The sequence below is a fragment of the Lissotriton helveticus genome, chromosome 7 (assembly GCF_964261635.1).
Source record: "Lissotriton helveticus chromosome 7, aLisHel1.1, whole genome shotgun sequence".
Taxonomy (NCBI): Eukaryota; Metazoa; Chordata; class Amphibia; order Caudata; family Salamandridae; genus Lissotriton; species Lissotriton helveticus.
Window position 1 is genome coordinate 1,297,087,104 of NC_136068.1, and position 27,910 is coordinate 1,297,115,013.

General features: G+C 44.6%; 1 protein-coding gene across 3 annotated transcripts in view; it reads right to left on the reverse strand.

Annotated features, from left to right (window-relative positions):
- LOC144770227 (peroxisomal acyl-coenzyme A oxidase 1-like) overlaps positions 1 to 27,910 on the reverse strand; it is a 214,853-nt gene that overhangs the window by 45,238 nt on the left and 141,705 nt on the right. For all 3 annotated transcript variants that reach the window (XM_078654560.1, XM_078654562.1, XM_078654561.1), the window contains exons 5-10: positions 14,959 to 15,078; positions 13,676 to 13,791; positions 13,245 to 13,414; positions 8,560 to 8,722; positions 6,665 to 6,855; positions 5,613 to 5,792 (exon numbers count right to left, since the gene is read on the reverse strand). In XM_078654560.1, coding sequence (XP_078510686.1) covers positions 5,613 to 5,792; positions 6,665 to 6,855; positions 8,560 to 8,722; positions 13,245 to 13,414; positions 13,676 to 13,791; positions 14,959 to 15,078 — 940 coding nt within the window. The remainder of the gene's footprint in view (positions 1 to 5,612; positions 5,793 to 6,664; positions 6,856 to 8,559; positions 8,723 to 13,244; positions 13,415 to 13,675; positions 13,792 to 14,958; positions 15,079 to 27,910) is intronic.

Genomic DNA, 27,910 nt, shown 5'->3' on the forward strand with positions numbered 1-27,910 from the left:
AAGACTAACAGGGGGTTTTGGAGGACCTCTCCCGCCAAAAGGACATTCAACCTATCTGTTAGACGGCTAGGTGCAACAAGGGTACCAGAGGAATCTCCAGGGCTGCATGGCTAAAAGAAAGGAAGACATGCCATAACACTTGAAGAAAATGTAACTCCAGCAACGGGGACATCCTTCATGCAATCTGCTTATGTGAAGACTTGCAACACGCCCGTCAATCGCTTCTCAAAGACCAATTTAAGCAAAGAGGGATTGGCACTAGAAGGCAAGAGGTGCTTGCCTGTTTGAATCCATCGAATGCGCAACTAAACTGCAGATTTGTGAAATTCTTGAGAGGCCGAACAGAAAATGCCAAAACTGGCGGAGAATACTACAGAAGCAGGCCAATCAACGGATGGTCACTGACTGTCACCTTACTGAACATGAAATTCTAGCACTACTGCTACATCGTTGAGCAAGCAGAGCCCATGGGGCAATCACAGTAACCGGCTGAACAGGACTAGTGCTTCCTAATACAGAGTCAAGGACTACAGATAGTGAAAAAAGGAATGCATTCTATTCTGCTTTGCTGAGGTTCTTCATAATGAATTTTCTATTTTATGACCTACTAGCTTACCCGTCGTGCGTTGCTGCGATCTCCTTAGAAAGGAAATTCAAGGAAACCCGTTATAACATTCAATTTACATTGTGTCACTTTTATTGAAACGTATTCATTTTAATATGGAAAACATTTCAAAGTGTCGTTTTAATTCTATTTATTTATTCGAGTGCTTGTGGATACACGATTTTTTGTTTTTCCGTCTGGTGCGTACATCAGTATTCGAAAGATTAGGAAGGCCCGGGGGCCGATATTTAAAACATTTTTATGCCAGAAACCTTCGCGGGAGTGTACTCAACAAGTTCCCAAAGTTTCCTGGCGATCGGATGAATGCTGTTTTAATTCTATTTATTTATTCAAGTGCTTGTGGATACACGATTTGCTGTTTTTCCGTCTGGTGCGTACATCAGTATTCGAAAGATTATTAGGGTCCTGGGGGGCGATATTTAAAAAGCTTCGCGGGAGTGTACTCAACAACTTCCCAAAGTTTCATGGCGATCGGATGAATGGTGTAGTAATGCATAAAGGACAAACAGACAGACAGACAGACATACTTTCGTTTTTATATATATAGATTCTAAGCGTTTTATTAGGATGTTTTAAGAAGTTTTGATACCTGTGTTGCAATGGTTTCAATTAACTACGCAAATAAAAAAATTCTGACTTCTTGAAGTAAATGGGAACCGGCGTATAACAAACAGGGGAAGGATAATCATAGAGAGCAGGTGGAAAGTGCAATGTTCCCCGGATTCACTGGTGGTAAAATAGCAGAGATATATTTTGGGGGCTGAGGGTTCATTAAAGACATGTGGGAAGGGTCTATTGAAACCCACAGTCTGGATAGATATCATTGGAATCTACAAGAACACAAACTTCATGTCACTATTCATGTTTGAAAAGGGAAGTATTACCATCTCTGGTACTCAAGGTACAGATATGTTAGACTATTCATAGATAAGGATTGGGCCATGTTGGCCCAATTCAGTTAAGTAGGGGAACAGGGGAGGGGGAAGCAGCGTTTAAAAGCTACTGGGTAATGAGTAAGGAAGCAGAGCTCTCAAGGACGTTGGTAGACATCTTTCACTGACTGAACGTCATTCAAACTTATATCCATGAAAATAAAAGGAATAAATTGACAGAACAAAAGAAACCAACTCTGGAGTTATATCAGGAAGCATGACAGAGATATTGTCTTCTTGCAAGACAAACTCTAGCAACAGTACTAATCGTACATAAACTGCATACTACCTCAATCAATACTAAGGTTCCGCTGACAAAGACATCTGGAAGAGTGGGCTAGCTTAAAAACAGAAAGGCAACTCTAACTCTGCTATGGACCCAAATTATTCTTGACCCTCTGCACCCCGAACACCTCTCACGGGTGCTTACAGATAGGACTCTATAGGCAATGCAAGTGGAGATGGAAGGCCAATTGTTAGCAGGGGAAGACTTCAAGGGCATGAGACCTCAAACTTGATCATCCTCAGACACAGATTCTGTTCGCGGGGTACAAAAGAGAACAAAAAGAGCCTGGCAGACAAAAGAAATGACTATTCATTTTTCTTGCATGCCTACTCCATAAACTCATGCATTGACTCTATATTTGTGTCATCTGCGGCGTACCCCAGGGATCATCACTCAGCCCCACGCTGTTCAACATCTACATGAGCCCCCTTGCGACCATCACACACCAGCACAACCTCAACATCATCTCCTACGCCGACGACACCCAGCTGATCCTCTCCCTCACCAACGACCCCGCCACCGCCAGGACCAACCTACACGAAGAGATGAAAGACGTAGCCGAAACTGAACTCAGATAAGACGGAAGACCTCATCCTGGGATCTTCGCCCTCCGCCTGGGACGACTCCTGGTGGCCGCCTGCCCTGGGCAGCGCACCCAAACCGACAGACCACGCACGCAACCTGGGCTTCATCCTGGACTCCTCCCTCTCCATGACCAGACAAGTCAACGCCGTCTCCTCATCATGCTTCAACATCCTCCGCATGCTACGTAAGATCTTCCGGTGGATCCCCAACGAAACCAGGAAGACGGTCACCCAGGCCCTCGTCACCAGCCGTCTGGACTACGGCAACTCCCTCTATGCCGGTACCACAGCCAAACTTCAGAAGAGACTCCAACGCATCCAGAACGCCTCGACACGCCTCATCCTGGACATCCCCCGACACAGCCGCATCTCCGAACACCTGAGAAACCTGCACTGGCTCCCCGTCAGCAAGAGAATCACTTTCCGACTCCTCACCCACGCACACAAAGTTCTCCACAACCAAGGCCCATGATACCTCAACGACCGCCTGACCTTCTACACTCCCACCCGCCAGCTACAATCGACCAGCCACGCCCTCGCCTCCGTCCCCCGCATCCGAAGAGTCACAACGGGAGGAAGATCCTTCTCCTACCTGGCTGCCAAGACGTGGAACTCCCTCCCCATCCACCTCCGCCTGACCCAAGACCACCTCTCCTTCAGGAAGCAACTCAAGACCTGGCTGTTCGAGCGGTAGCGGACCCCTTTCCCCCAGCGCCGTGAAACCCTACGGGTGAGTAGCGCGCTATACAAATGCTTTGATTGATTGAAACTCCTTCATTCAATAGCCAGGGCAGACTTATCAGACATATCCCCTTCCGGGCACACACACAAAGAAGTTTCCTGGGGGCAAGGGGATTCATGGAGGGTGTGGACGACGGTAAATGCAGGCCAACACCCCTAGAGACACGCTGTCCCTTAAGACTGAGATGGTGAATTAAAAAGATAAGAGAATTTTTCAAGGCAAACACTCCATTGAAGGTCCCCCCGACTAATACTTGGAATGCGTTCAAGACAACTATGCATGGATAACCATCAGCAATTAAGCAAAGATGGCTAGAGAAAAGAGAATGGTCTGAACAAAAATATCACAACAGAGCCTAAAGGATTGGAAGCATTAGACAAGCTAAACCCAATTCCACATGTGCTGGCTGGCTATGATAAGAGGCACATTAAGGATACATAGAGAGAATGGGGTAGAAAATGCCCTCCTGAGATCAGGCTAGGCACTTTACATGGGGAGGAGATGAGACTGAATCCATTTTAGCCAGAAACCTTTGATATCAAACCATGAACATAGATAGAATTGGGAGACCAAATGGCACATGGGCAATCTAGGGATATGATAAATATGAAGCCCTAAAAGCCATGCATTCCAATAAAACCCTGGGACCTGATGGTTTACATAACATTCGGCCCTCAAAAGGGTGGGAAGTTGGTGGCCCTCTTTAATACATCCACTGATCCTTTGGCCCCGACATCTACTTAAGTGTGAGGTGGATGTGTCCCTCATACCTAAACCTGGAAAGCTACCTGAGGAATACTCCTGAGTCAGGCCCATAGCCCTTACAAACACTAATGCAAACATTTTCCCTGAAGATCTGTCTCACAGGCTGATGTCAGACTTGACTGAACCAGACCAAGGAAGCAGCAATAAAACAGACTGGGAAGAGACAATATTATGTTTGGCCCATTTGGTGGAGAAGATCAACAGAAAAAAACTCAAGGCAATATTACTGTCTCTGGATGCATAGAGAACATTTAAATGGTGAGCTGGGGGTTCCTTGGAGCTTTCCCTGAGAAAACAAGACTGGGGATAAGATAAAAAAACGGAATCTTGTGGAATAGAAGTGCTCCATAAGGTCCATCAAGATGAATGTCCGAGTGTCACTGGTTCCCCCTACAAAGGGGCACAAGACAGGGCTGTATACTCTCCCCCAACCGGTTTGCGCTGGTGGCAGAACCACTAACCATACAAATCAAGAGTAGCACGGCAATTAGGGAAATCCTGTGAGCCACCAAACAGTATAAGTTTCTTAACCAAGATTCTCCTGCCATCCCCAACAGACCCAGAGGAATCCTTCCCAACAGTACTGAAGGAACTCTCCTGCTTTGAAAAAGTGACCTGTATCAAAATTAAGAAACAGAAGTCAATCATTCTTAATCTTACAGCACCCACTGGACTTAGTGTCAAACTTACAACCAGCTCTCTGCATTTAGATAGGAAACCTGCTCAAACAGATCCCTAGGGCAAAACGATCCCAGCAAGGTGGGGGGAATATAGGTACCGGGGGAGGGGCTGGAGAGAGGCCATTTGGCCTAACCTCCAGAAACAAATGAAGGCGTGTATTGTTGATGCCCACTTTATATTTCCTGGCTTGAGTGCATAAATGCCCTTAAGATGAACATATTGACAAGAGACCTGAATTTGTTACAGTTGCTCCCAGTTAGTATCCGCATATCAGATATAAACAACCTTTACAAAAATGCGTAATGATTTTCGTGAAAGAAGTGGGAAGGGCGTGTCTCCCAAGAAAGATCAAAGTACCAAGAGACTGGTGGATTAGCTTGCCTCAAACTCTTCAAATATTATAGGGCGGCCAAGCCCTACATCCTGCCGGAGTAGGCTGGCAGAGAAAGAAAGAAAATATTGATCTTTCAGGACTCCGCGATGATGGGATGTTCTCTTTGTGACCCAGCCTGGTTTAAAAAGGCTCAGAACCCCGAAAACATATACCTGTACACTTTGGTTCAAACTGTGCTTGAGATAAGGACCAAATGGTTGAGAAAGGAAACTAGCCATCTTCCCATTGCTATCAGATCCACACTAATTTTCTAAGGTGGGAAAAAGGGCAATGCAGAACTCTGGCAGACTTTTTCTGCTGAGGTAAACTAAAAACATTCTATTGTAATGCAAAGTGAAAACCCTCAACCCCCCCACTCCCAAAAATTGAATGCACAGGACTCTACAACATTTAACCCTAATAATCTGCTAACTTTGGCAAAACAAAATGTAAATTTTAGTAGCTACCAATATAACTCTAATTGTGATTAACAGCGTGTGAAGCACTTGTGGACAACAATAATGTATTTAAGAATAATACCATAAGTACACACAGCTAATACATTTGCCATTTGAGGGATACAATGACACTGATGTTGTTCCAACACTGAGAAGTATACTTTACCAAGCTGTGCGCAGTTTGTAGGCCTCCACCAAACTGGCCAGATCATTAATGTCTACCACCACAGGCCGAGCAGCCACTGGGTGCGGCTGGACACGCTGCAGAGCCAAATCGTTGAGATAGGAGACCATACCACCCACTGGTCTTCCAGCCCTTACTTGCATGTAACTCTTCACCAGGAACCTGCAAAGAATAAGAAACACGATTTCTGTGCCATTTCACTAAGGGCCTCACCCAAACATTTTAGAAGACTGTGACCAGAGTTAAAGGGTAAGGTCTCAAGGGGAGCAGAGGAGATGCAGACTGTGACAAAGACAGGGTAATTGGCTAGGTTCTAAAATTATGTCACCACCAGGAGAAATTTCTTGATTAGTCATGGTGTACGCACAGTAGCGCAGGAATTAAAATGCAACACAACTCCTGTTATTGCAGCTTTGTGCAAGAAAATGAGACTCTAGGGGTTTAGCTTGCTAGTCATATAATAAGAGCCTAAAGTGGGTCAATTCGATATTTGCCCAATGGAATTTTTTGAAGAACCGTCCTTGACTCACAACACACTGTAGGCTTTTTCCAAGTACCAGTTCATCAGATAAATGGTTTTCTAGATCCCACTGATAACATGCACATCAGATGGAAAATTGCATTGTTGTAGAAATAGCCAAAGAAAAAGGTGCTTTACAATTCACAGGGAAACTTTCATTTGGAAGGCCAACTCTGGTGGAATCTGAGCAGCTGGTCCTATGTGGGACTTAGGGAAGTATCATTCATAGCATGAGGGATTTGATCACACATGTCTAGTCAATTGTTTTTCCATTCCGCCTTAGACCTACACTCCATGAGCAAAGTCAAGTAGTCATGGCTGTTTGACTGCAGCAATAAAAGCAAATGCATAAGCCGGGTAGGAAACCGATGATGCTACACCTCCCAAGAAAGATTAAAATGAATAACCACCATTTCCATCAGAATGTCAAGCCCTTAAATATTATAATGGAAAATAAAGGGTCTGAGAGAGAAATTGCGCTGAAGCATAGGAATCCACAGGTGTGGTTTATTACCTGGCTGTCTGCAGCATCATAACAGTGTTCTCGCCTTCGTAGGTGCATGCTGGGGTGAAGGTTACATAGATATCAGGCAGTCCACTACAGCGGGAATAGCCGTGCCCACCACATGCCATCCTGCAATCTTCGATCCCTGTGCTGGCAGTCCAGCTAGTGAAGGCTTTCAGACCAGCAGACAATGCATGGAGCTAACAGTAGAAGGAGATAAAGAGTGAGATGTCAAAAACCTAACAAATTACTTTTATTAGGGTAAATTTGCACCTGTGGGTAATCCTATCACTCCCTAGCCTTGCCCAAGCCTTAATAAATAGCACATCTCTGCCCTGAAGTAGATATGTCCCCAGCAACATCCAATCTTCTTATCAAGCTCAAGGCTTTGAAAACTACCTACGCACAGCAGCATCCAACCCTTGTCAAATGGAATGGGCAGTCTCTGCCCAACAGTGTTAAGAGTGTGAGGTTGCACCATTAGAATGCTGAATCTGACCAACCTCTCTGGGAAGTCTAAACTGCTCAAATATGAACATCTCATGGCACTTCTATGGCTCTAAAAACAAAACACATGGCTATTTGTGTTAGAAAATGGATATTCCCCTTTCCAAAAAGTCAACAAACCTTTCCCTGAGCATTCCATACCTACAGATGTAAAATGCCTCTTCTAGCTGTTTCAATTGCCCTACTGCTGCTCCACAAAATTAACTTGGACCGCTTACACTTTGCTCACAAGACTTTTACATCAGCATTGCAAGACTAACAACTTAAGTCTACACCTAATTCGCCCAGAACACACTGTTACAATCAGCTGTTGACTGTGGTATTCTGAAATTGCTTCTCTTCAACCTTGGCTGTAAGCCATTAAAAGTGGCTGGAGCTTAGCCATGGAATGTACTGCTTTGTCAATGTCAAGCAATTCCAAGGTACTTAGCTTTTGAAGATAATGATGCTTTATAAATGTATAACACACGTTAATAGGCACCTGTCCGAGTCCTTATTGAAGTCTACAATAGTATTTATCCACATATTCTTTAGAACTGAGACTTGTAAACTTTCAAAGTTATTTGGTCATGGCAGTGGTTATATTTGTTGGGTTACTAGGGTGATGTGTAAGAAGTTAGTTACTTTAAAAAAGAAATACGATTGAGCCCGTTCTGCCATTTTTTCTTTATAGAAGATATAAGAGCAGACACTAAATAGTGACTTCTGGAACTTGCTGCTGCCTCAACCAAACCCCTTCACTCCCTTTTACAGTCACAGACTGAGAAAGGTTAAGCTGCCTGCCCAATTCCAGTCTTGTAGTTCGCAGCCATTCTCTCCCACTATGATAAGTTTACAGTGATCAGTTAGGGTATAATCCAACCTAACACAAAACTGCCTAGCCTTTCCCTTCCACGATTACAGTGTAGCTCATATAGCCTGTTGACACACCCCATCTAACAGACCTAAGCCACAGCTTCTCCCTCCAACCATCGTGGCATTGCTTCGAGTAGTTTCTCCTGCCTTACACCGCTTCTTACCACCTTAACAAAGTTATCCAAGATCGATTACCTATATCTACTGTTCTATATCTCTCCTTCCAGACCTGTAAAACTACTTTGGCAAATCATTCAGGCATTGCACCTCTGCTTGCCTACATTGTAGAGTATTCTACTACCTGCTCTGATCTGTCATCCACTCCATACCCTTCATCCCGCAGTGCAATCTTACATAGAGCAGGTGAGGTTCCCGGCATAACTCTAGTTCACAGATTTATCTGCCACCGGAGTAAAATGACCTCAAGTAGTGGGTTCAAGTCTCAACACTGCTCCCTCCCTCATTCATGGACCAAACTTGGAGGACATCACCACTTTCCTCACGCTACACATCTGTGAGCCTACCCTGTATTACACCAATACCTCTGGTAGTTCGCTGAGGTTCCCTTGGTTGATGTCTCCTGTGATGCGGTGGTACGTGCGGTTCATGTAGTCCCCAACAAACCAGAAGGCATATGCAGTTGCCAGCAAAGGGAAGAGCTTGTACTGCTGGGTCTGATAGTCCAGAATCTGAGGCTCAGGCTCACTGTTGGCCAAAAGGGAAAGTGAATTATAGAAACATGCAAAGGTGATTCAAGAAATACGACCCCTGGAGTAGGAGGTGTGTGTATTCCTAAAATACATAAGTAGAGGCTGGGTGGATGTTCCTTCACCTATTTGGCTGCTAACACATGGAGCCTGCTTTCAAAAGCTCTGAGAGATCTAGACAAGGAAAAATCTTTCAAGGTATCTTTAAAAACATACATTTTTGGGAAATTTTAATTCACTGTTTCACTCTACAGGCTTTCTCAGTACCAAGACACTTCTTGGGAAGCACCTGTATGCTTTATAAATGACTGGTTTCAACAATGCAGCTCAGACTCCCCATTTAGCAATTACACGATTGCCGTGTAGGCAAATAAGAGGATCAGAAGTTGCAGAATGTAAGAATAAGTTGCTAATTGGCAATTTGAGTTTTACAGCTTTGGTATCCTTCACAGATTTACATGCTTTCAATTTATTTCCATTTTCAGAATGGGAATCCCTAGTAAAATTGTTTCACACAACAGTATTTATCTTGTCACCTTGGAGTTTGGTTCTGCATTGCAGCCAATGAGGCCACAATATCTCTGACTTTACTAGTAAAGGTGTGCAAGGAAAGTAAACATGTAACTTCATACGCAAGGAGTGAGGATCAAATATAGATTTAGAGCATACCAACTTCTGTGAACTCTAGTCGCAGGCTGGTAATTTTCATGTACCCAGCATTAGACCTTGCATAGATTCACATCTTTTGAGCTGTCTGGCACTTTCGACATGCTACATTGTTTTCGCATTTGCCAAATGATGTATTCCCAGAAGGTGTGCGGATATAATCTTTTACCGTTTGGTACAATGTGTGAACATTAGGCAAACAACTATTTTTTTAAAACAGAACACCGTCTAGTATCTTAAATGCAATCCAATATTTAGCAACTGGTATCAAAGACTCTTGAGAGCATTCTCTGTACAAAGTCTTTCCTGTCCTCTGCCTGGCCATGGGGGTCAAGGAAACTTGCCTTTTATAAAGGAAGGTTGTCTTACAGACGAAGTATAGTCTTTAACCATGGGCAATTGAAGCTGGTGTGCCTAAGCAGGTAGGAATTTTACTTCAATCTTTCACAGTTGGAATGGGTTGCTGTTGGGAGGCTCTTGTACAGAATTTTCAGTGAAGCTCAAACCTACTATTTTTAAATGTATGTAGCATACAGGTACAGGGACACTTTTTGCCATAAAGTGCCTGGGTGAGGCAGGTGTGGCCCATTGTGGCAAAATGGATAGGGTGAGAATACAAAAGATGACCAACTTGATTTGCTTCCTATCATTTGCCAAATCACAGCTGACATTACCTTACAATACCTATTGTAAACCTTTCTAAATAGCGGACTGGTACAGGAGAAGAATGAAGACTGCCTGATGTACCCAGGACAAATAAAAAAATTCCCATCTGCACAATGAAGGTCTAAGAGATGAGTCTCCCGCTTTGCCCTGAAACACACAACCTGAGAGGATTTGTTTATTGCTAAGTCCATAAGGGCAAAAGGGGTCCAAGACTGGACTAAAAAAATGCATGCTTGTTGTTTGGAACCTCGTTCACTGAGGCAGCAATGTATGGTAGATCCTAGGAACGGAGAAGAAAAACAGCAGGACAAGTGGCACATTTGGCTGTGGTTCTGGCTGGAAGTGGATAGAACAGATGATTACTTGCAGTTCTGGTACTGCATTCTACGAATTTTCATTGAAGTTGATAAATGGTTACTTACTTGCAGTCCTGGTTCTGCATTATAGGAATCTTCACTGAAGTCATAAACGATCCACCGCCTTCCCAGCTGTGTTATGTTGTGCATCTCAACATTCCCAGTGTAAAAAGGAATGACTGAGGGAGGCAACTGCTAATACAGTGCATCACGCAAATGGGAATCTCCTGACATCTTAAAAGAACAGCAGTATATGCTCCCACCTTTCTGACGAAGCCTGATCTGGCTGCACTTTTTCCACTTTAGTACAGATTTTCCTGGTTTTACATTTCAAATGTTTGAGTAGTTTACATGGATCATTTTAAGCATGTCACAGTCCACAATTCAAAGAAAAACGTATCTTGCTTTTCGGAAGGGTGCTGAATCCCATACGGAGAATGGTACTGTTATAATTGACTTGTGTCTCTCTTTTCCCTGGCTGGAACTTCCCTGTTGCTCAGATAGTGTGAGTGGTAGAATGCCTGGTGACATCGTGGAATGTTTGGTGCCTGGCCTGTGTGTAGAGTGGCAGTTTATGGCAGGCAGGCTGAGCGACAGGGAGGTCGCTCCTGGTGGGGTTTTACATTTCCATCTATCTCATCCTGATGAACTTAACCTGGAACTAAGCTCAATAAACTTATCCTGTTTTATACACCTGGCTCAAGGATCATCTTTTTACAACATGTACACTGTTTATTTATCTATAGGTACAAAAATTGTATTTGAAGCATTCTGGGGTCCATGTACGCAGTGGGAAATTAATCTAACATTTATATCTATCAACGAAGACCCTACGATGCAGAAAGACTTTTCTCATTCGCATACAAGTTGTCTGATGTCTGAGGAACATTCTCAAGATGTTTTGGAACTTGTGCAGCACCAAAGAAAAAGTTACAGTCATGACGACCGTGACCATTTCCCCCCCCCAAATCGGCCACTTTTAAATCCAGCATTTTTGCTCTTGCAAGTGAAACTGTGATTTTAAAGGGAAACGATTCCTCAGAACTGCTCTGGTTTTAAAGCATGGCTCGGTTTTAGTGCCTAAATTGCACTGGTGTCCCATAGTAGCCATTTTTGAGAATCCTATTGAAAGCATTAGTGTGTTTAAATACTTAATAGCAGAGGATGGCTTTACTGCAAGAAACATACAAATGTGTTTTCTATTTAATATCATATGATGCCTACATCAGATTGACTTCGTTTCTGTTTCCATTCATTCCATAAATTGTTTCTTTTAACGAAATTGTTTGCGAAATGTATTACATGTACGTCCTAAGCGTACTGTTGTTTGGGTTTTGCTGATCATGTGTAGTCTGCCTGACTTTGCTGTTAGTGCCAACCTACCAGCAGTAAGGTCAGGATTGCTAACAGAAATGTATTTACTTCAAGGTGCTAGATTATTTGGACTCCCTGGGAGTACAGCCACTTATTATTTAGACTGAGACTGGCTATAACAGTGAGAACGAATGGTTCCCTATAGTCGGGATGTGCAATCCTTCGAGTCTAAGGGTAGATGTTTTGATGGATTTCATTATGACCTTTCCCTATGTGACCAGTAAGTAATGGATGTCATCTATATTTTATGTAAAATCCACTAATGTAATTCCACTTGCACCTTTGTTGGAAATACCTGCATTATTATAGATTAATTCCAAAAGAGCAAACAACCCAGGGCTGAAGAAAAAAAACAAGTTGTAGTTGAAGAGGCCTAGGTAAGCCAGTCACTTACAATGTTGATTTGTAGGTTATCTATGTTTTTTTGGTTGTTTAGGATGCTTTTTTCCATGAGAGGTCCATCGATGGAAACGTCTTTGACAGGGATTCTTTAGAGGATGAAAGTAGAGATGTGGCGTTTGTCAAGGAGCAGATAGTATATTAGGGATGTACTAAAGGTTTTGGTGTCTCTTTAGACACTGAGGAGTAGGAGGCTTTTTCAGTGGAAGAGTGAATGATTTTCACAGAGGAAGTATGTGTGAGTTTATAACGTTTCACATTTTCAACTTAAGAACCCAAACACCAACAGGCTGACATGTTTGTGCATTTTTTGAACGAGAAGCACTTCTGACAGACTGCTTGCCAGAGGAAGCAGCCTCTGAGGGCAACGTCAAATCTACTCTCTTTATCCTTTAATATTTTTATCTCCAAAGAATTTGTGAATATCGCAATTCTGGTGTACATGCTTGAGAATCAAACAAGAATGCATTCCAAACACGTGCTATCTCTCAAGCTCTTTTTAAGACTACCATTTGAGAGGGCTTTAAGAATGTCTTCTCTGACTTGACATGAGGATAAGCCAAGGCAAGAAATTACCCTGTGGTATCCAGAGATAGCATCTAAGACAGCAGAAGAATGCCACATATACACTAGGACAGACGCAGCACATAAAATACTACAGGAGGTTGCATCTTCAAATACTTATAAAGAGTTGAAAATCCTGAAATGAGGATTTCCTTTACAGGGGATAGAAAATCTGAGATATGCTAACTGCCAGGAAAAGACTGTCCTGCTGATTAGCTGCAGTGCGGACCCAAACATCGAGGTGGATAGGCTAAAAACATTCATGTGCTAAATGTGTTGTTTAATTCTAAGAGCATTTAAAGGCTAATGGCAAGCAATAATGTAAACCACGTGACTATGAAAGATCCACTAATTGAAAACTGCAGATTCTCAGATTTTCAGCCCAAGCCCTGGCCAACTAGGTTATGCTTTCAATGTTTCTTTTATCGGCAGGGTCTTCCGTAACAGCAGTTGGTGATTGAACAATATGCTACAAGCAAAATGTTTCCTACTTACCCTGGCCTCAACTCAGACTGGTGCCGCACAGCACTGTATCTGATTGCGATTGTGCATGCTCTGGACAGACAGCGTGCTGACTCTCCTACGATGAGAGAGCGGATAAAAACCATGGTGCCATACGTCAATTTCGCGCTCACTGGTTTCACATAAGTACCATTGGGCTCCACCTGAGAAATTGACAAACATTAATTCACAGGATCCAATACGGTTACAAGCAAATCTTGCTGGCACTAATAATCACTAAGGTTGTAGAGACATCTCTGGGGGATGGGCCCTACAGGAACACAGTCAGATAGGGTACAAAAGCAACACTTCTAGGGACTCGTGCAGTAACTTCGCCAGGGGAACATGTAGCAACAATAGCAGTTGAGTAAAAAGCCTTACAAACAAACCTCATATGCTGTGCTTCACAGCACAAGTTTTCTTACCTTGGCGTACTTCATCAGCATATTCTCTCGAGGGATGCGAACGTTGTCCAGTTTCAGAAAGCCATTATCAGTCTCATCAAAGCCAAATTTGGGTCCAATGTCCCCCACCGTCACACCTATGTCAAAGTTATCATCAGTTAGGTTCTCTATACAACTCTTTGCAAGGGAGCAGTATTTTTGAAGCCCAATCATTCCATCAAAAGTAGCGTACTATTGAGATACACTTGGCAAGTTCCATACTAAATTGTGTTAAGAAATTAGCCGACCACTATAGAAGCTTAAACAGGTGGGTGTGCCCAGGGTACTATGTGTAATTTGGCCCCTGAAAGTCAGTGCAGTTTGGCTAGAGCTTGAGATATAGAATTTGTGGAAAATGTGATTCAATATTTGCCTAGTTGCGACATTTTAGCCAAGTTGTCATTTATTCAGTGGTTTCTCAGTAAGATCTATGTAGACTGTGTCAGTGGTGCACCCTGTCAGAAATGAAAACATTCATAATCTGGATTCTTCACAGGATAGAAAATAGATGGATGATCAACTTCAAAATCCTCACGTGAAAAAACATTCCCTCGCTAAGAACTTCATTTGGTCATCCTGCATAAGGCCCATGTTAAATGATATGCTTAAGTTTCTTACACATTGAACTGGTACAGTTTTTTTTTTTATCCAGCGATGACAACCAACAACAATACCATACATATGAGGGATGAAAGAGGTAGAATGTTTGTTTTCCTTTGAAGTAGTTTTTTGAGTAATCCATAGCTGAACTCCTGGCAGACAATTGCACAGATTTTCCACTTTAACATTAGGGTCGCAATTAACTGTAAAAAGTATTTGTATATCATCAGCATATATAAACAGGGATAGTCCCCACGACTAGAACAAATGGGCCAATGGAACATTTATAAATTAAAAAGCAGGGGGATAAAACCAACACCAGTGGCACCACATAGGTCAGAACACAAAAGAGGCCACTGTGACCTGAACAGTATGATTGATCAAAAAGGGAACTGCCCACCAAGTCAAATGAACTGAGGTAAAGGTGAGCTGCCAATATTACCATTACATTTGAAGCTGAATTAAGAATGGAATCCTGGCTTGAATCTGTACTCATGTTGTTGCATGCCAAGTGTTCTCAGGGAAGTTCTACTTGCACCACATGTGTGATGAAGCCTCTTCTGTAAGTCCAGAACGTGGCTTTGCCTAGTGGAGATCTTACATTTGTGCAGCCCCCTGCAAATTCACCTTCTCCTCCAGCCCCTCTGTTGGAGAGATTTGCTCACCTGGAAGTGGTTGATGAGTGCCTATGTGGCGAATGGGCACGATGAATGCATGCAGGCCCTTGCACTGACCCTGGATGTACAACTGAGCCAGCACAATTGCATGGTTTGAGGTCTTTCCAACTGCAAAGCAACATGGAGAAGGCAGTGAAGCGTTACAGTTTACAATGCATATAGAAGTATAAAGTGGTTCCATCTTCCTTTATCACCCTCCTTTATCTGAACACCTAGGACACCAACTCCATCTAGGCTACTACAAACTGGGCTACTCACCAATACCTTAATACTGGAGTTTGCCGCTGTACTTTTATCTCACCTTTAAGTCAATGTGACTAACTCACTCTAAAACTTTACTATGTCAAGTAATCTGCTCCAGGTTGCTACCTCTTAACTCTTCTATCTCTCTTTTTCTGATCCAATATGTTTACATAACTCTTCCAACTCAGATAACTACTTAATGTTCATATGTTGATACTTCATGTCTATGGTTCTCTACCACACTTCTGCTGAAGACTCCAGCTCCCTTTCTTAATTTCCGTCTGTCTTTCACACACACAAAGTTCTTTTCATCTCCCTCACATACCACTTCCAATCGACCATTTACATCTGAGAGCTTCCAGCTTCCTCAGTAATCTTGGCCCCTTTCATCCATAAAACGAGCCTACACATTTCATATACGATCATTTATGGTGCAAGAACAGGCAGTGCGGAGAGAACTACGGGTAACGACCTCGACTAGGGACTACTGACTGAATTCACCATCACCTTCCCAACCCGAATCTCTTTGGGTCATGGCATAATCCCAGCATACAACTAAACTGGATGAATGCACTGCTTGAACCTTGGTTGCTTAAAGTGCTGGTCTTGTAGTATTTGCTGGTTTGGGGCTGTCCCTTGATCTACTCACAAAATGGTCTGCCCCACTTGATGCTCACAGTACTTGGGTTCATAAATGTTATGTTGTATTACAGATTTGTAGAACACTATTTTGCCATTAGTAAGTCTTCTCAGAGTGGTTTGGTTCAGGCATTTGTACGCTTCAGTCTTGATGACAATTCCGTCACAGACTGGAGTGTGTTTCCTCTTTGAGCAGCATCATTAGTAATGTGGGTATGGGTGAGATTAATCTATGAAAGGGTTAACATAGCACAGCAACAAGTGTCTGTGAAAGCTTATCTCAACCTACAGTGACTGTTTGGTTTTGTTTATGATAAAAACACCAACAGGCAGGGTAAAAGCTTTTGTGCCATGATTGCGTGAACCGACACAGCTTCCAGTGTTTGCTACAACTTTAAATTATAACTTCAAAAGCTCTCATCTCAGAAGACTGCCTGACACATAGTGAACTGGGCTTTTTAGCTCAGCGTGGGCTCCTTTCTGCCAAGACAGAGCCATCTCTTACATACCTTGTGCAGGCATAATTCCCCCCGCAAACTGGAAAAGGTTTTGAGGCAAGAGACTATGGCTTGTCACATAAGAATACAGGGCACGTTAGGATAGCAAGAATTTATGCATTTCATGTGTTGGTGGGGAGAGGAGCATTGATTACTAAACGGGCTGCGAAGTTACACTCATTTCACCTGCAGCCTCTAAGACATCTGCCAAATTTCACCAATGGTGTATGGAAGAACCTGAAATGCAGGTCACCACTATCACAAAACTGTGTGAAGCAACCCTGCATGAAACACCTTTACCCCATCTGGGATGTTAGGGCAGGGTAAAAAGAACCTCATCGGTCATCCCTTTTTCTACATGGGATTCTGAAGACAGTGGATGAATCAATTATTACTGTAAAAAAAGGCATTGCAATCAATGAGGATGGAGAATCAAATGGTCTCCCAGGTTTGCCATGTAAAGCAGACATGGAGTTCTGTACCAAGTGGTAAACCCCGCTCTACATTTCATCATTTACCAATGCAGTGGTACTACAGTCATGGGGAGAGTTAATTCTCCATCCAATACACAAGCAAGGTGCCAACACTGATACAGCCAACTATTGTTTAATGGCTCTGCTGTACATGGAAGCAAAAACGTATGTCAAGATACTACTGGCTGAACTTGAGGAATGGGCTAAAGAGGAAAAACTAATATTATTCTACCAGACAGGTAACAGCAATTGTTGACCTGCTTTGTGGACTAATCTACTGCTTATAATAGAACAGATCACAATCTACTATGGACCAAAGCTTAAGATTTGGTGTATTTAACAATCATTACTCATGGCAATAATTTCTTGGTGCCGATTCAATTTAATCTCTATACAGTGGATATGGGGAACACACTATCGCAATCCAATGGCTTTACACCGAGACTTGACATTCATGTGAATCAACTCATTCAGTAAGCGGATGATCTGGTTATTCTTCATTAAACTAAAAAAGGCCTGCAATGCACCTTGGATAAACTGCAAAATACAACTTAGACAACAAACTACAAGAAAATGCAAGGCAAATGCAAGGTGATGGTTTTCGGAAAATCAAGAATAAACTCACCCAATACTTGAACATAGGACAGGTAAAGATAGGACATGCTGCAAATGGCACATTGATTATACACCGGAAGAACATGGAGAAAAAGGCCAGCAATCTAACAATCACCCTCTGCAGGCTCAGCTACGTAGCCGAAAAACAGAAGCAACACTTAGAGTAACAAAAGCAAAGCCTATTCCAAAAGTATCCTATGGTCATTTGTCAATCCATTCGAAACTCTCCCAATTGATGGACGTAGTTCAGTATATAACTGACCGGCATATCTTCTGCCTACCAAAATATACAGTTCAGGCACAGATATGACTAGAATTTTGATTTACAGAGGATTTGGAACGAGAGTAATCCTCGATTAAGAATGATCATTAAATCGTGAATTGTTGAACTGACACACTTGAGATGAAGATCTCGGCCATAAGCGGAGTGCGCAGCTCCCTGAATTCAGTCAACATAGAAGTATCTCTCATCAGGGCAGACTTTCGCAAAATGGATGAAGAGTGAAGGAACGTAAAATAGTCCAGACAGCGCTGCAGACTGATACCTCCCAGCTTCAGACACAGGTGGCTGAGCTACAGAATAGACAGGAGGGGATGGCACAGCAACTTGACTAATATGAAGGACGTGCCCGTCGTAATAACATACGCATATTGGGTGTCCCGGAACGTGCAGAAGGGCCAGCAGCTGACCTCTATGTGGAGGAATGAATGATCCCACACCTACAACCTAGGGGTCTATCACGGTATTTCTCAATAGAAAGAGCGCTTCGACTGCCAGGAGGCATCCCAAAGCCCGCCCCTCCCCCCCACAGCCCCCCCCACCACGCCCACCCGAGACCAGTCATTTCCAGTGTCTTTAACTATAGAGACAGGGACATCATACTGCAGTCCAGCCCTCCACTTATGATTGATAACAACAAAGTCACTTTCTTCCCGGACTTCACGGCCAAAGTTCAAGCCCAAAGACGTAGCTTTCAAGTGGTGAAAAAGGAGCTCCGGGACCGAGAACTGAAATATACCATGCTCTTTCCAGCAAAATTTAGAGTGGAGTCTGATGGCAATACATGGTTCTTCACTTTGCCGGTAGAGGTGTGGGATTGGCTGGAGGGGTGGTGCAGGGTGGGGGGGGCCAGAGAAGAGACCATAATAGAGGACCCAGGCTGTACAAAGAGAACACTGAGACTCCGTCTGTAGATGATTCCGTTGCCATGAAAGGGTAGGAGGCGTCCCACAAATAGAACTTCTATTAGAGGACAAGAATGCATACAGTCCTACAAAAGCGCAATTACTGCAGTGGTGGTGAGAATATCCTAAAGACTTGAAAAGGAATGTGGGTAGCCTGGGGACCTGTAAGTCGTGTAACTAGTCATAAATATACTTAGCTGAGGGATGTACTCCCGGGTTATCTTAAGGGTGGGGACAACGGATAGACAGCAATAGGCAAGATGTAATATGAACTCAGTGGGGGTGGGGGCGCACCAAGCCCGTACTTTTCAGCATTCTTGGGGTGGTGAGGGGGGGTGAGGGGAGGGGGGGGGGGAGAGGCACTCTGCCTAGTTAGGGTGTGGGTAATTTCAAATCCACGGGTAGGGAGGGGAGTGGGTGAGGGGAGGGGTGTTCCTATTTTCAATGTTTGGTTGATTTGCAGCACAACAATTGTATATTGATATGTACCGGTTTCATGGTTGGCTTAAGTCACAGGGGAAACAAGCAGGGTCGAGTTACACAAATTCAGTTAGTATCAAATTTAAATTGCTCACTAATATTGGCCTACTGTATTAAGATTCTTTTTATTTTATTTTATATTTTATTGCATTTCAAACCAAAACCAAACATGATTCACTTGTTTTATGTTTACATCACATCTTAAAGCGCATTCATCTTGTTTTATACAGTACAATATCAATGCTCGTTGCTCATACATACACACAAAAATTTAGTTTAATTTCGAACTTAGCACAGTGCAACATGTATTACGATTCTTGTCCCGTAAGATGATGGGGGATGAAAGAGACTCTCTGTCCTTACCTGGAATGTGAACGGACTGTGGGATAAAATTAAAAGAGGAATTGTCCAGCAGTATTTGAAGAGACGGTCTCCGGACGTGGTGCTACTACAAGAGACGTTCTTGGTTGGGAATAAGAGCAAAGCCCTTACAAGGTGGGGGTACAAGCTTCTCGTACATGCAGACTACACCACAGGATCCAGGGGTACGGGTATTCTGGTCAAAAAGAACCTACCTCTTATCATACACCGGACATCGGCAGACCCTGGGGGCAGATTTGCCATATTGGAGGCCCAATGGGAGGGGAGGGCGCTTAACTTTATCTCACTATACCTGCCACCAGCACTAGGTAAGGAAGCTCTGGCAGATCTTGGTAACATACTGACAGATCCTTCCAGTGGGCACCATAATCCCGGGAGGAGATTATAATATGACTATGGATTACACAATTGACAGACAACCACAACGGCCGGGAGCAAGACCAAATTTGCTTATGGCTGAATTCACCACAGCTATGGTCTAACTGACAGAGGGCGCGCATTACAACAGACAGCGACTAAATACTTACTTCTCCAACACACACAAGAGCGTATCTCGTAGCGACTATTTTCTAATGCATACAGTCTCAATAGGTAACTAGGCATCCCCAAGCCTTGCCAAGAGGTATTTCGGACCATTCACCGGTTCAAATTAAATTCACGCACTGGGAATGACAGCCGTGTACCACTAATATCCTTAACCCGTGGTTGCTGAAAATTCCAGACATAAAAGAGGAACTATGCGCTCAAACCAGCAACTACTTTAAAGAAAATCTGGGCTCGGTTGATTCGGCTCAAATCATATGGGAGGCATATAAAGTGGTCTTGAAGGGACAGGCCCTGTCTTTAAAAACTGGGTATATCCAAATAAGGCGCTGGCTCATAGTTCAGGTGGAAGAAGCGCTCCAACAACTGGAATTAGACCACGCAACTAATCCATCGGATGACACACAGCATTGCCTGGTGCTCAAGCAAAAAGAATATAACATCAAAAGAAGAGAGCATATGATGGCCAAACACCTCCATACCCAACACAGACTGAGAACAAGGAGATAGATGGGTGCCCAGGCTAACACTGCCATGTGGGAAGACACTTACCCATCCCAGGGACATAGCTGAGGCATTCGCAAACCACTTAGAGCAGATATACTCTCCCTCTACCGCAGGTTTCCGGTCCTGGGGGTGAATGCTTGCAATGTTCAACAGTCCTTCCATCATCCCCTTTGGTTTTGCTTTGTTCGCACTAAATTGGCAGGGTATGCCCAGACGTGGGTCCCTTGCTCACTTTGCCACTTGATTCGAGCTAGCCTGGCTGATGACGGCTGATTAGCCAGAAACTGGTCCAAAGATGCTTGTTTGTGGTCCAGGGAAGACATGGCTTGGCAGTTTGGGCTGGACTGTTCCCATGAGGCACAGGGCCAGACAGATTTGCATATGGCCATGTCTGAACTGGGGTGGCGGAGTGAGGTAAAGAATGATGATGGATTAAACCCAGATCAGTTGACTGTGGGTAACTGCTTGCAATGTTCAACACTCTGTCCATCATCCCCTATGGTTTTGCTTCAACCGGGCTTTATGCCAGGGAGGAACACAGCACTTCATATCCGTCGTCTCCAGTGCTCGCACGCAGGGAATTCCTGGAGAAGATGCCGTGGTCCTGTCGTTCGATACCTCTATGGCGTACGACTCTATAGAATGGCCATACCTATTCTAAGTTCTGAACAGGGTGGGATTTGGCCCGAAGTTACTGGGTGGGGTGAAACTGTTGTATACAGATATACAAGGGCAAGTGAGAGTCAATAACTACACATCCGCGCATTCACATTACAGAGAGGTTACCGACAGGGCTGTCCTCTATCAACACTTATATTCTCTCTTATATTAGAACCACTCGCGGTGTGGATACGTGAGATGAAACGGTAAGGGGGCTGAAATGGGCAGAAGATCAGGAAGACCGAATATCCTTGTATGCTGATGATATACTGCTATACCTTGCCTCATCCTATAAACCCATTCACGCAGTCTTTTTTTTTTTTTCTCAAAACCTTTATTGAAAGACACGTAGAAGTACAAGCGCAGGCCTACAACCACAGGGGCCGGCCGCAAAAGCAGGAGAGTAAAAAAAAAAAAAAAAGGCAACATCAATGCGTACAATAGAATGAATACAGGATAGACGTGAAATAAAGACGTTAAACAGTCAGCGCCAGGATAAGAAAGGTTTCATTTGACATTTTATAGAGGAGGCAGCAACCATATCTACCGGGCGTCACGCAACATATACAGAAAAAGAGGGGGGGGCGGGAGGGAGACAGCCCCCCACGCAATCAAATAACCCTAGTAGGGCAAAGCCCAAAGACCTCCCACGCCCAGCAAAGGTCCAAAAATAAAGGGCAAATGTCAGCGAACAAATAACGTGGACGCCACATGTACAGCCCTCCCGCCCCGGAAAAGGAGAAAGTGCGGACACGTACGAAACAAAGGAGCAAAGATAAAGGGACATAGCCCACCCCCTGAAAAAGCCAAATGGGACCATAGAATAAAACAAACTAAAATAACATACACCCCCCCCACCCTACATCACTGTAATGGCTACGGCCTACCCCACTAAACAGCGTGCCTGTCGCCCAGAGTCACCCGAAATATAGAAGAAAGAGAAAGGGAATAATAACAAAGAAAGAGAGAGAAGGAGAGGAAAAAGAAGGATAGGAGAGGAGAGGAGCCAGCGATCGAAACATGGAATACTACCCCACCCGCAACAACGGATCACCTATCGAGGTCGAAAAGGACATTGAAAAAAGCCCACACATGGATGAAAAACAAGAACTAACCAAAGTAATGAGGCCTGGAGATGCCATTTAAAAGGGTCCCACAGGTACTCCGGCACAATCACCCCTGTCCAGTTTTATGAAGAGTCGAGCTTCCAGACCCCGCCACGGCCAAAAAGCAGAATGATACCGTGGGTCCATACCAGTCCAGGAAGGCCAGTGGGATCTCCGCAAAACACCGTCCCGGCCAACAAGAAGCAACCAGGAGAACTCGGCAGCAGTCAGAATGCAAAAGTACCTCAACGATCCACGTGGCCAAGCACAATATCTGGGCTGTCCAGCACGAAGCAGAGAAATCAGGATGTAGGAAACACTGCAGCATCGGCACCGGGTCCACATGATCCCATGGAATCAAACACCCAGCTGGAGATCCCAGCACAGCAGCCGGAGAAGTTTCAACCATTACAATTCGGGAAGACGACACCGCGTCACAAAATGGCGGAGCAGCCATGGCGGAGATCCGCGACTCCAAGTCTCGGCATTTCAAGGACAGGTCGATCCCCAGAGCAGCCAGGGCAGACAAGACAGCACTCCGAGCAGGGGCCGCCCGAATCAAACGAGGGCTGGAGAGAACAAATGCAGCAATTTCGCCGTCTCCAGGAGAAAGACTCTCCGAGGGGCCATCCGCCATCTTAAGCACAGCGCCCGCCGCCATCATCGTGGGCGCCTCCAAGTCCACCAGGAGCACCGGCGGCCCCAGGGCACACAACCGATCCGCGGCGGATGGCGCTCGGCGGAGAAAGGAGAGTCACCAGAAGAACGGGCGTGCTCCCCACAACACTCGGGGGGAGTCCAGCACCGGACCCCGGGCGGGACAAGCAACAGGAGTGGGCCACCCACTTGAGGGGTGCCGGACAGCGCGGCTTCTCTTCTTCGGGCCGGCAGGCAATCGGACATACGGGGTGGCCCACCCGCGGGGGTGGGTCCGCTCCAGGGCTTCCGGTCCGCGGCTCTCAGGCTCCCAGCATCGGGTCTCTCCACCGGTTCCGGACCGCCGGTACTCCGAGCATCTCCGGGCAAGCACAGCACTCGAGGCCCCGGCTTCAGGGCCGGGAAGGCCAGCAAGGCAACAGGGGCAGAACGCCGAAATGACTGCACGCCAGAGCCCCGGAAAAGGATGGTAAGTGAAGGCTCTTCCTTAGTGACCAAATTCGGAACACCCCGAACAGGATGAAATACAGGATAGGTGGCGGGGAGGAAGAAATCACGGAGCGAGGCGGTTATGCGACTGTTCCGATCGCCATCTTGGCTCCTCGACGCAGTCTTGAACATTTTTATGAACTTCACGAAGTATTCCGGGTATGCAATCAATTGGAATAAGTCTGTATTGTTTATGCTTTTGGGCCAGGTTTCTCGTCTCCCAGTAAACTCTTCGATAGTGGCTAGAGACAGATTCCGGTACTTAGGAATATTTGTAACATCAGACCCGGTCCTCTTTCATAACCACAACTTAGCGCCTCCATTAGCCAGGCTGCGAGCGGATGTAAAGCACTGGCGGTCCCTGCCTTTGTCTTTAGTGGGCCGCGCCGCCTTCTTCAAGATGTTGGCTCTTCCGCGTTTTTTATATATCCTTCAGAACTGCCCTAACCGTGTTCCAGATGCATATAGCAAAGCAGTTGGAAAGTGAAGTCCGCACGCTGCTGTGGGATGGCAGGGCTCCCCGGACGGCAATCAAAAAGCGAACAAAAAGTTGGTACAACGGGGGCATACCTTTGCTTGACCTTAAACACTACTATTGGGCCTCACAATTGGTAGTGGTGAACCACTGGATGTACCATCTCCCTAACAACAAGGCATATGTTTTGGACAGGTACCAAACAGACCGCTCCGGTTATGTAGGAGCCCTATATTAAAAAAACAGAAGACGTAGATATTTTGGGCCCACCTCTCACACAATAGGGAATCTTGTACCAGGTGAATTCTTGCCTGGGCTGGGCTAACACCCTCGCAAAAGCGACACCATTGTGGCAAGCCCAGAGACAAAGCACGTATGGTCATCAACCAGGGTTTGACAAGTGGGATATGATTGGAATATCAGTGGTAGAAGACTTGATTAAGAAGGGATCTATCATTAGTTTTGAGGAACTCCGTGGACACTATCAAATGGCTCAGGGGGTACTGTTCAGTAACTTACAAATAAGGCACGCCCTGCAGACAGCTTTTCCAAATGTTAAAGACATACCAGATTCATTGCCATTAAAAGATCAATTGTTAGATGGGTCGTTACACTCGAAAGCCATTTCTTTAACTTATAAAAAAAATTGTGTAACAACTTGCCCGATACTTTCAGTAAAGTTAGAGAACAATGGCAAAGGGACTTGGGGCCTATTGACAATAAAGATTGGCAAGCCGCTGTAATGTCCCCTAGAGAAGCAGCCATTACACTCTGCTTCCGGCTGACACAGTTTAAGATTCTACACCGGTCCTATAGGACAGGGTCTACCGTAGCCAAAACAGGAGCGCGTAAAGATGACCTCTGTCTCAGGGGATGCATGCATACACACAGCCACCTTCAATCACACCATCTGGGAATGCCCTGCAATAGAGCATATATGGGAGGAAGCCACAACTCACATTCGGACTGCACTGGGGAAGGAGGTAGTACTTACACCACAGCTGGGTCTAATAAACATCTGGACGGCGACGGACCTCAAAGAAATTGAGCAGCAGTTGATAACACTAGGGTACACTCTGGTTAAGTGGGAGCCGGCGAAAGGGTGGGGGGGGGGGCCACCCCACCATCCACACATGTATGGGTGAAAGAACTCGACAAGTGCACGATAGCAGAAAAGGAAGTGTTTATAACTCGAGGATGCCCTAGAAAATGGGACAAGAAATGGAACAAATGGAATGTCTATCGTGGAGACATATGTTTATCCCCAATGGAGGAATTAGAAATGCGCAGAAGTGGGAACAGAGATGTAACCAATTAGTGTCTATGACTTGCTAACCCCTGATTAATGTACGAAATATTGGATAACTGTAATGTGCACTGAATGGTACTGTATGTATGATTGCTATTGAACTTAATAAAAAGTTTTTTTTTTTTTTAAATCTAAACTATTTTTGAACAAAAGAACAATCCCTGGTCAAACTATTTAGCTGCAGCCATGAATAACTTAAACCTCATTCTAAATGTCGCACTATTCCATAGGGCAGTGAAATCTTTATTAAAAAAAACATGGACATATAATCCAAGGAAGTGGATTCAACCAAAATACAAACCAGGTCCCGATATGAACAGATCTGTAAATCATAAGAAAGAACAGATGCAGCCCTACTTGAAAAAGGCTTTGAGCCGGCAATGTAGAAATTAAGAAAACAATTTTTGGAGGAGGTGACGGGTATAGTTTCAGGCGCACAACATGAGTATGGCACACAATAGTAAACACACAGTAAGGAGTGGTGCTTCAAAGCAAAGAAGGAAAGGTCACCCGGCTTCCCTACAAGCCCAGAATTCTAGTTCCAGGTATAAAAATTTTAACAGATCTTTGCTGAGCACTCCAAATATCTACGATCTGTATGTAACAGTATAATATCAGTCCAAATCTCAATAAATGTCCAAAACTATCCAATCAACAGGTAATATCCGAATCCAATCCATTAAAGTAGAGTCACTCCAATTGAAACACCAAGGTACGTTGTTGGTCACAGCATCAAATCAATTTTATTTCATTCTTCTTCCATCAATCAAGATTGGCAGCCAACACGTGTTTCGTCAGGCATTCATATCATGCCTTTTGACTTCTTTAGGGCTGCAAGCCAAGAAGATAGTAATATGACTCTATTTACAAATCAACTCTTTAAACACGCCATTGGGTAGTTTAACAAAAAATAAAACCACCACCTACGTGTAGGTCATAGTGTTGACATGGCTGTGAGTTCAATAACAAAAAAAAAACAAAAAAAAGGGGAAAGCACCCGAATGAATTAGTGCACACCATGGTATCTATAATAAACAAGACAGGACTCAAAGTACCAAATCTGTCAATAAAACGTAAAGTCGAAATGTATTTACCGAAATATAATATCTTTCTGTCATTAAGGTATCCAATAATATAACCAAAAGTCGGGATCTGAAATGATAGGAAGCCATCCTAAGTCTTCGCATCTACTGCACAGTCTCATAATTCGACATGTAAATGAATATACTCACTTTAATGGTTAAAAACCAAAACGTGTATGATTCTCCACTGGTATATGTCCAGGACTTAAGCACCAGTCTTTCTCACTCGAAACATCATATAACTCCTGTAATAAGGTATCCACAATAAGAGTACCCCCATAGCGATATCGAAATTCAATCTTATCCAAGGAGTAACAGCCGTCTTGTCACTCACCTCGAAAATCTTTTTTCCACAACTCAATGTAACTTCAATAATCTTTGTGTCAATTTCAGTTATTCACTGCATTATATCCCGGCTGACACGGGTACGTGTCAGTCTTTCCTTTGGCAATGTAAAACAAGCATTTACAATGCAATAGGGCTCGCAGCATTAAAGTTTGAGTTATTGGCATTGTGTATGACAATGAGTTGCATACATTTTCCGAAAACTCTGAATTGGTGTATAAAGATGATTTGCAAACTGTCATATGTTGCTCAATAATAAGGAGAGTTGGGAATAATTATGCTATGCTATCTTTTGCTATCCTGTGCTTTTTTATTATGCTGTGCTGTGTTTTGTTATGCTATGCTGTGTGTTGTTATGCTATGTTTTGTTATGCTATGCTGGTGAGGGTGTGTGAGGGTGTGTGAGGGTGAGTGAGGGTGAGTGAGGGTGAGTGAGTGAGGGTGAGTGAGGGTGAGTGAGGGTGAGTGAGGGTGAGTGAGTGAGGGTGAGTGAGTGAGGGTGTGTGAGGGTGTGTGAGGGTGTGTGAGGGTGTGTGAGGGTGTGTGAGGGTGTGTGAGGGTGTGTGAGGGTGTGTGAGGGTGTGTGAGGGTGTGTGAGGGTGTGTGGGGGTGTGTGAGGGTGTGTGGGGGGGTGTGGGGGTGGGGGTGTGTGAGGGGGTGGGGGAGGTGCGGGGGTGAGGGGGTGAGGGGGTTTGAGGGTGAGGGGGTGTGAGGGTGAGGGGGTGTGAGGGTGAGGGGGTGTGAGGGTGAGGGGGTGTGTGAGGGGGTGTGTGAGGGTGAGGGGGGGAGGGGGTGAGGGTGAGGGCATGTGAGGGTGTAAGGGTGAGTGAGGGTGTGTAAGTTTGAGAGGGTGTGAGGGTGAGGGGGTTGTTCAGACTACGTATAGATAGCTACTGAGGGCAAATACCTCAGGAGGGAGCTTGTATCCGACGGAAGGATTCGAAGGGCTACTTTATAGTGTCTCACGCCTAGCAGGTGTTTCATTATTTTGTTTTGTTTTGAGGTGCTACAAAATACAATTTCATTCCATGGAGGGACAAGCTATCACCCAGATATGGCCTGTCATCCCTCTGGGGCTACAGGGCTCCGCCCTAAAGAGGCAGGATATTTGGCATGCATTGGCTGCCTCTGGCCCCCAGAGCAGGGGGCGCTTTGTGACAATGATAATGCCTGTCGCCGCCGAGGAGTGCGTGACCCGAACACGCAGCAGTAATGGACACAATGACCGTGACCCCTGCCGGCAAGGTCACCACG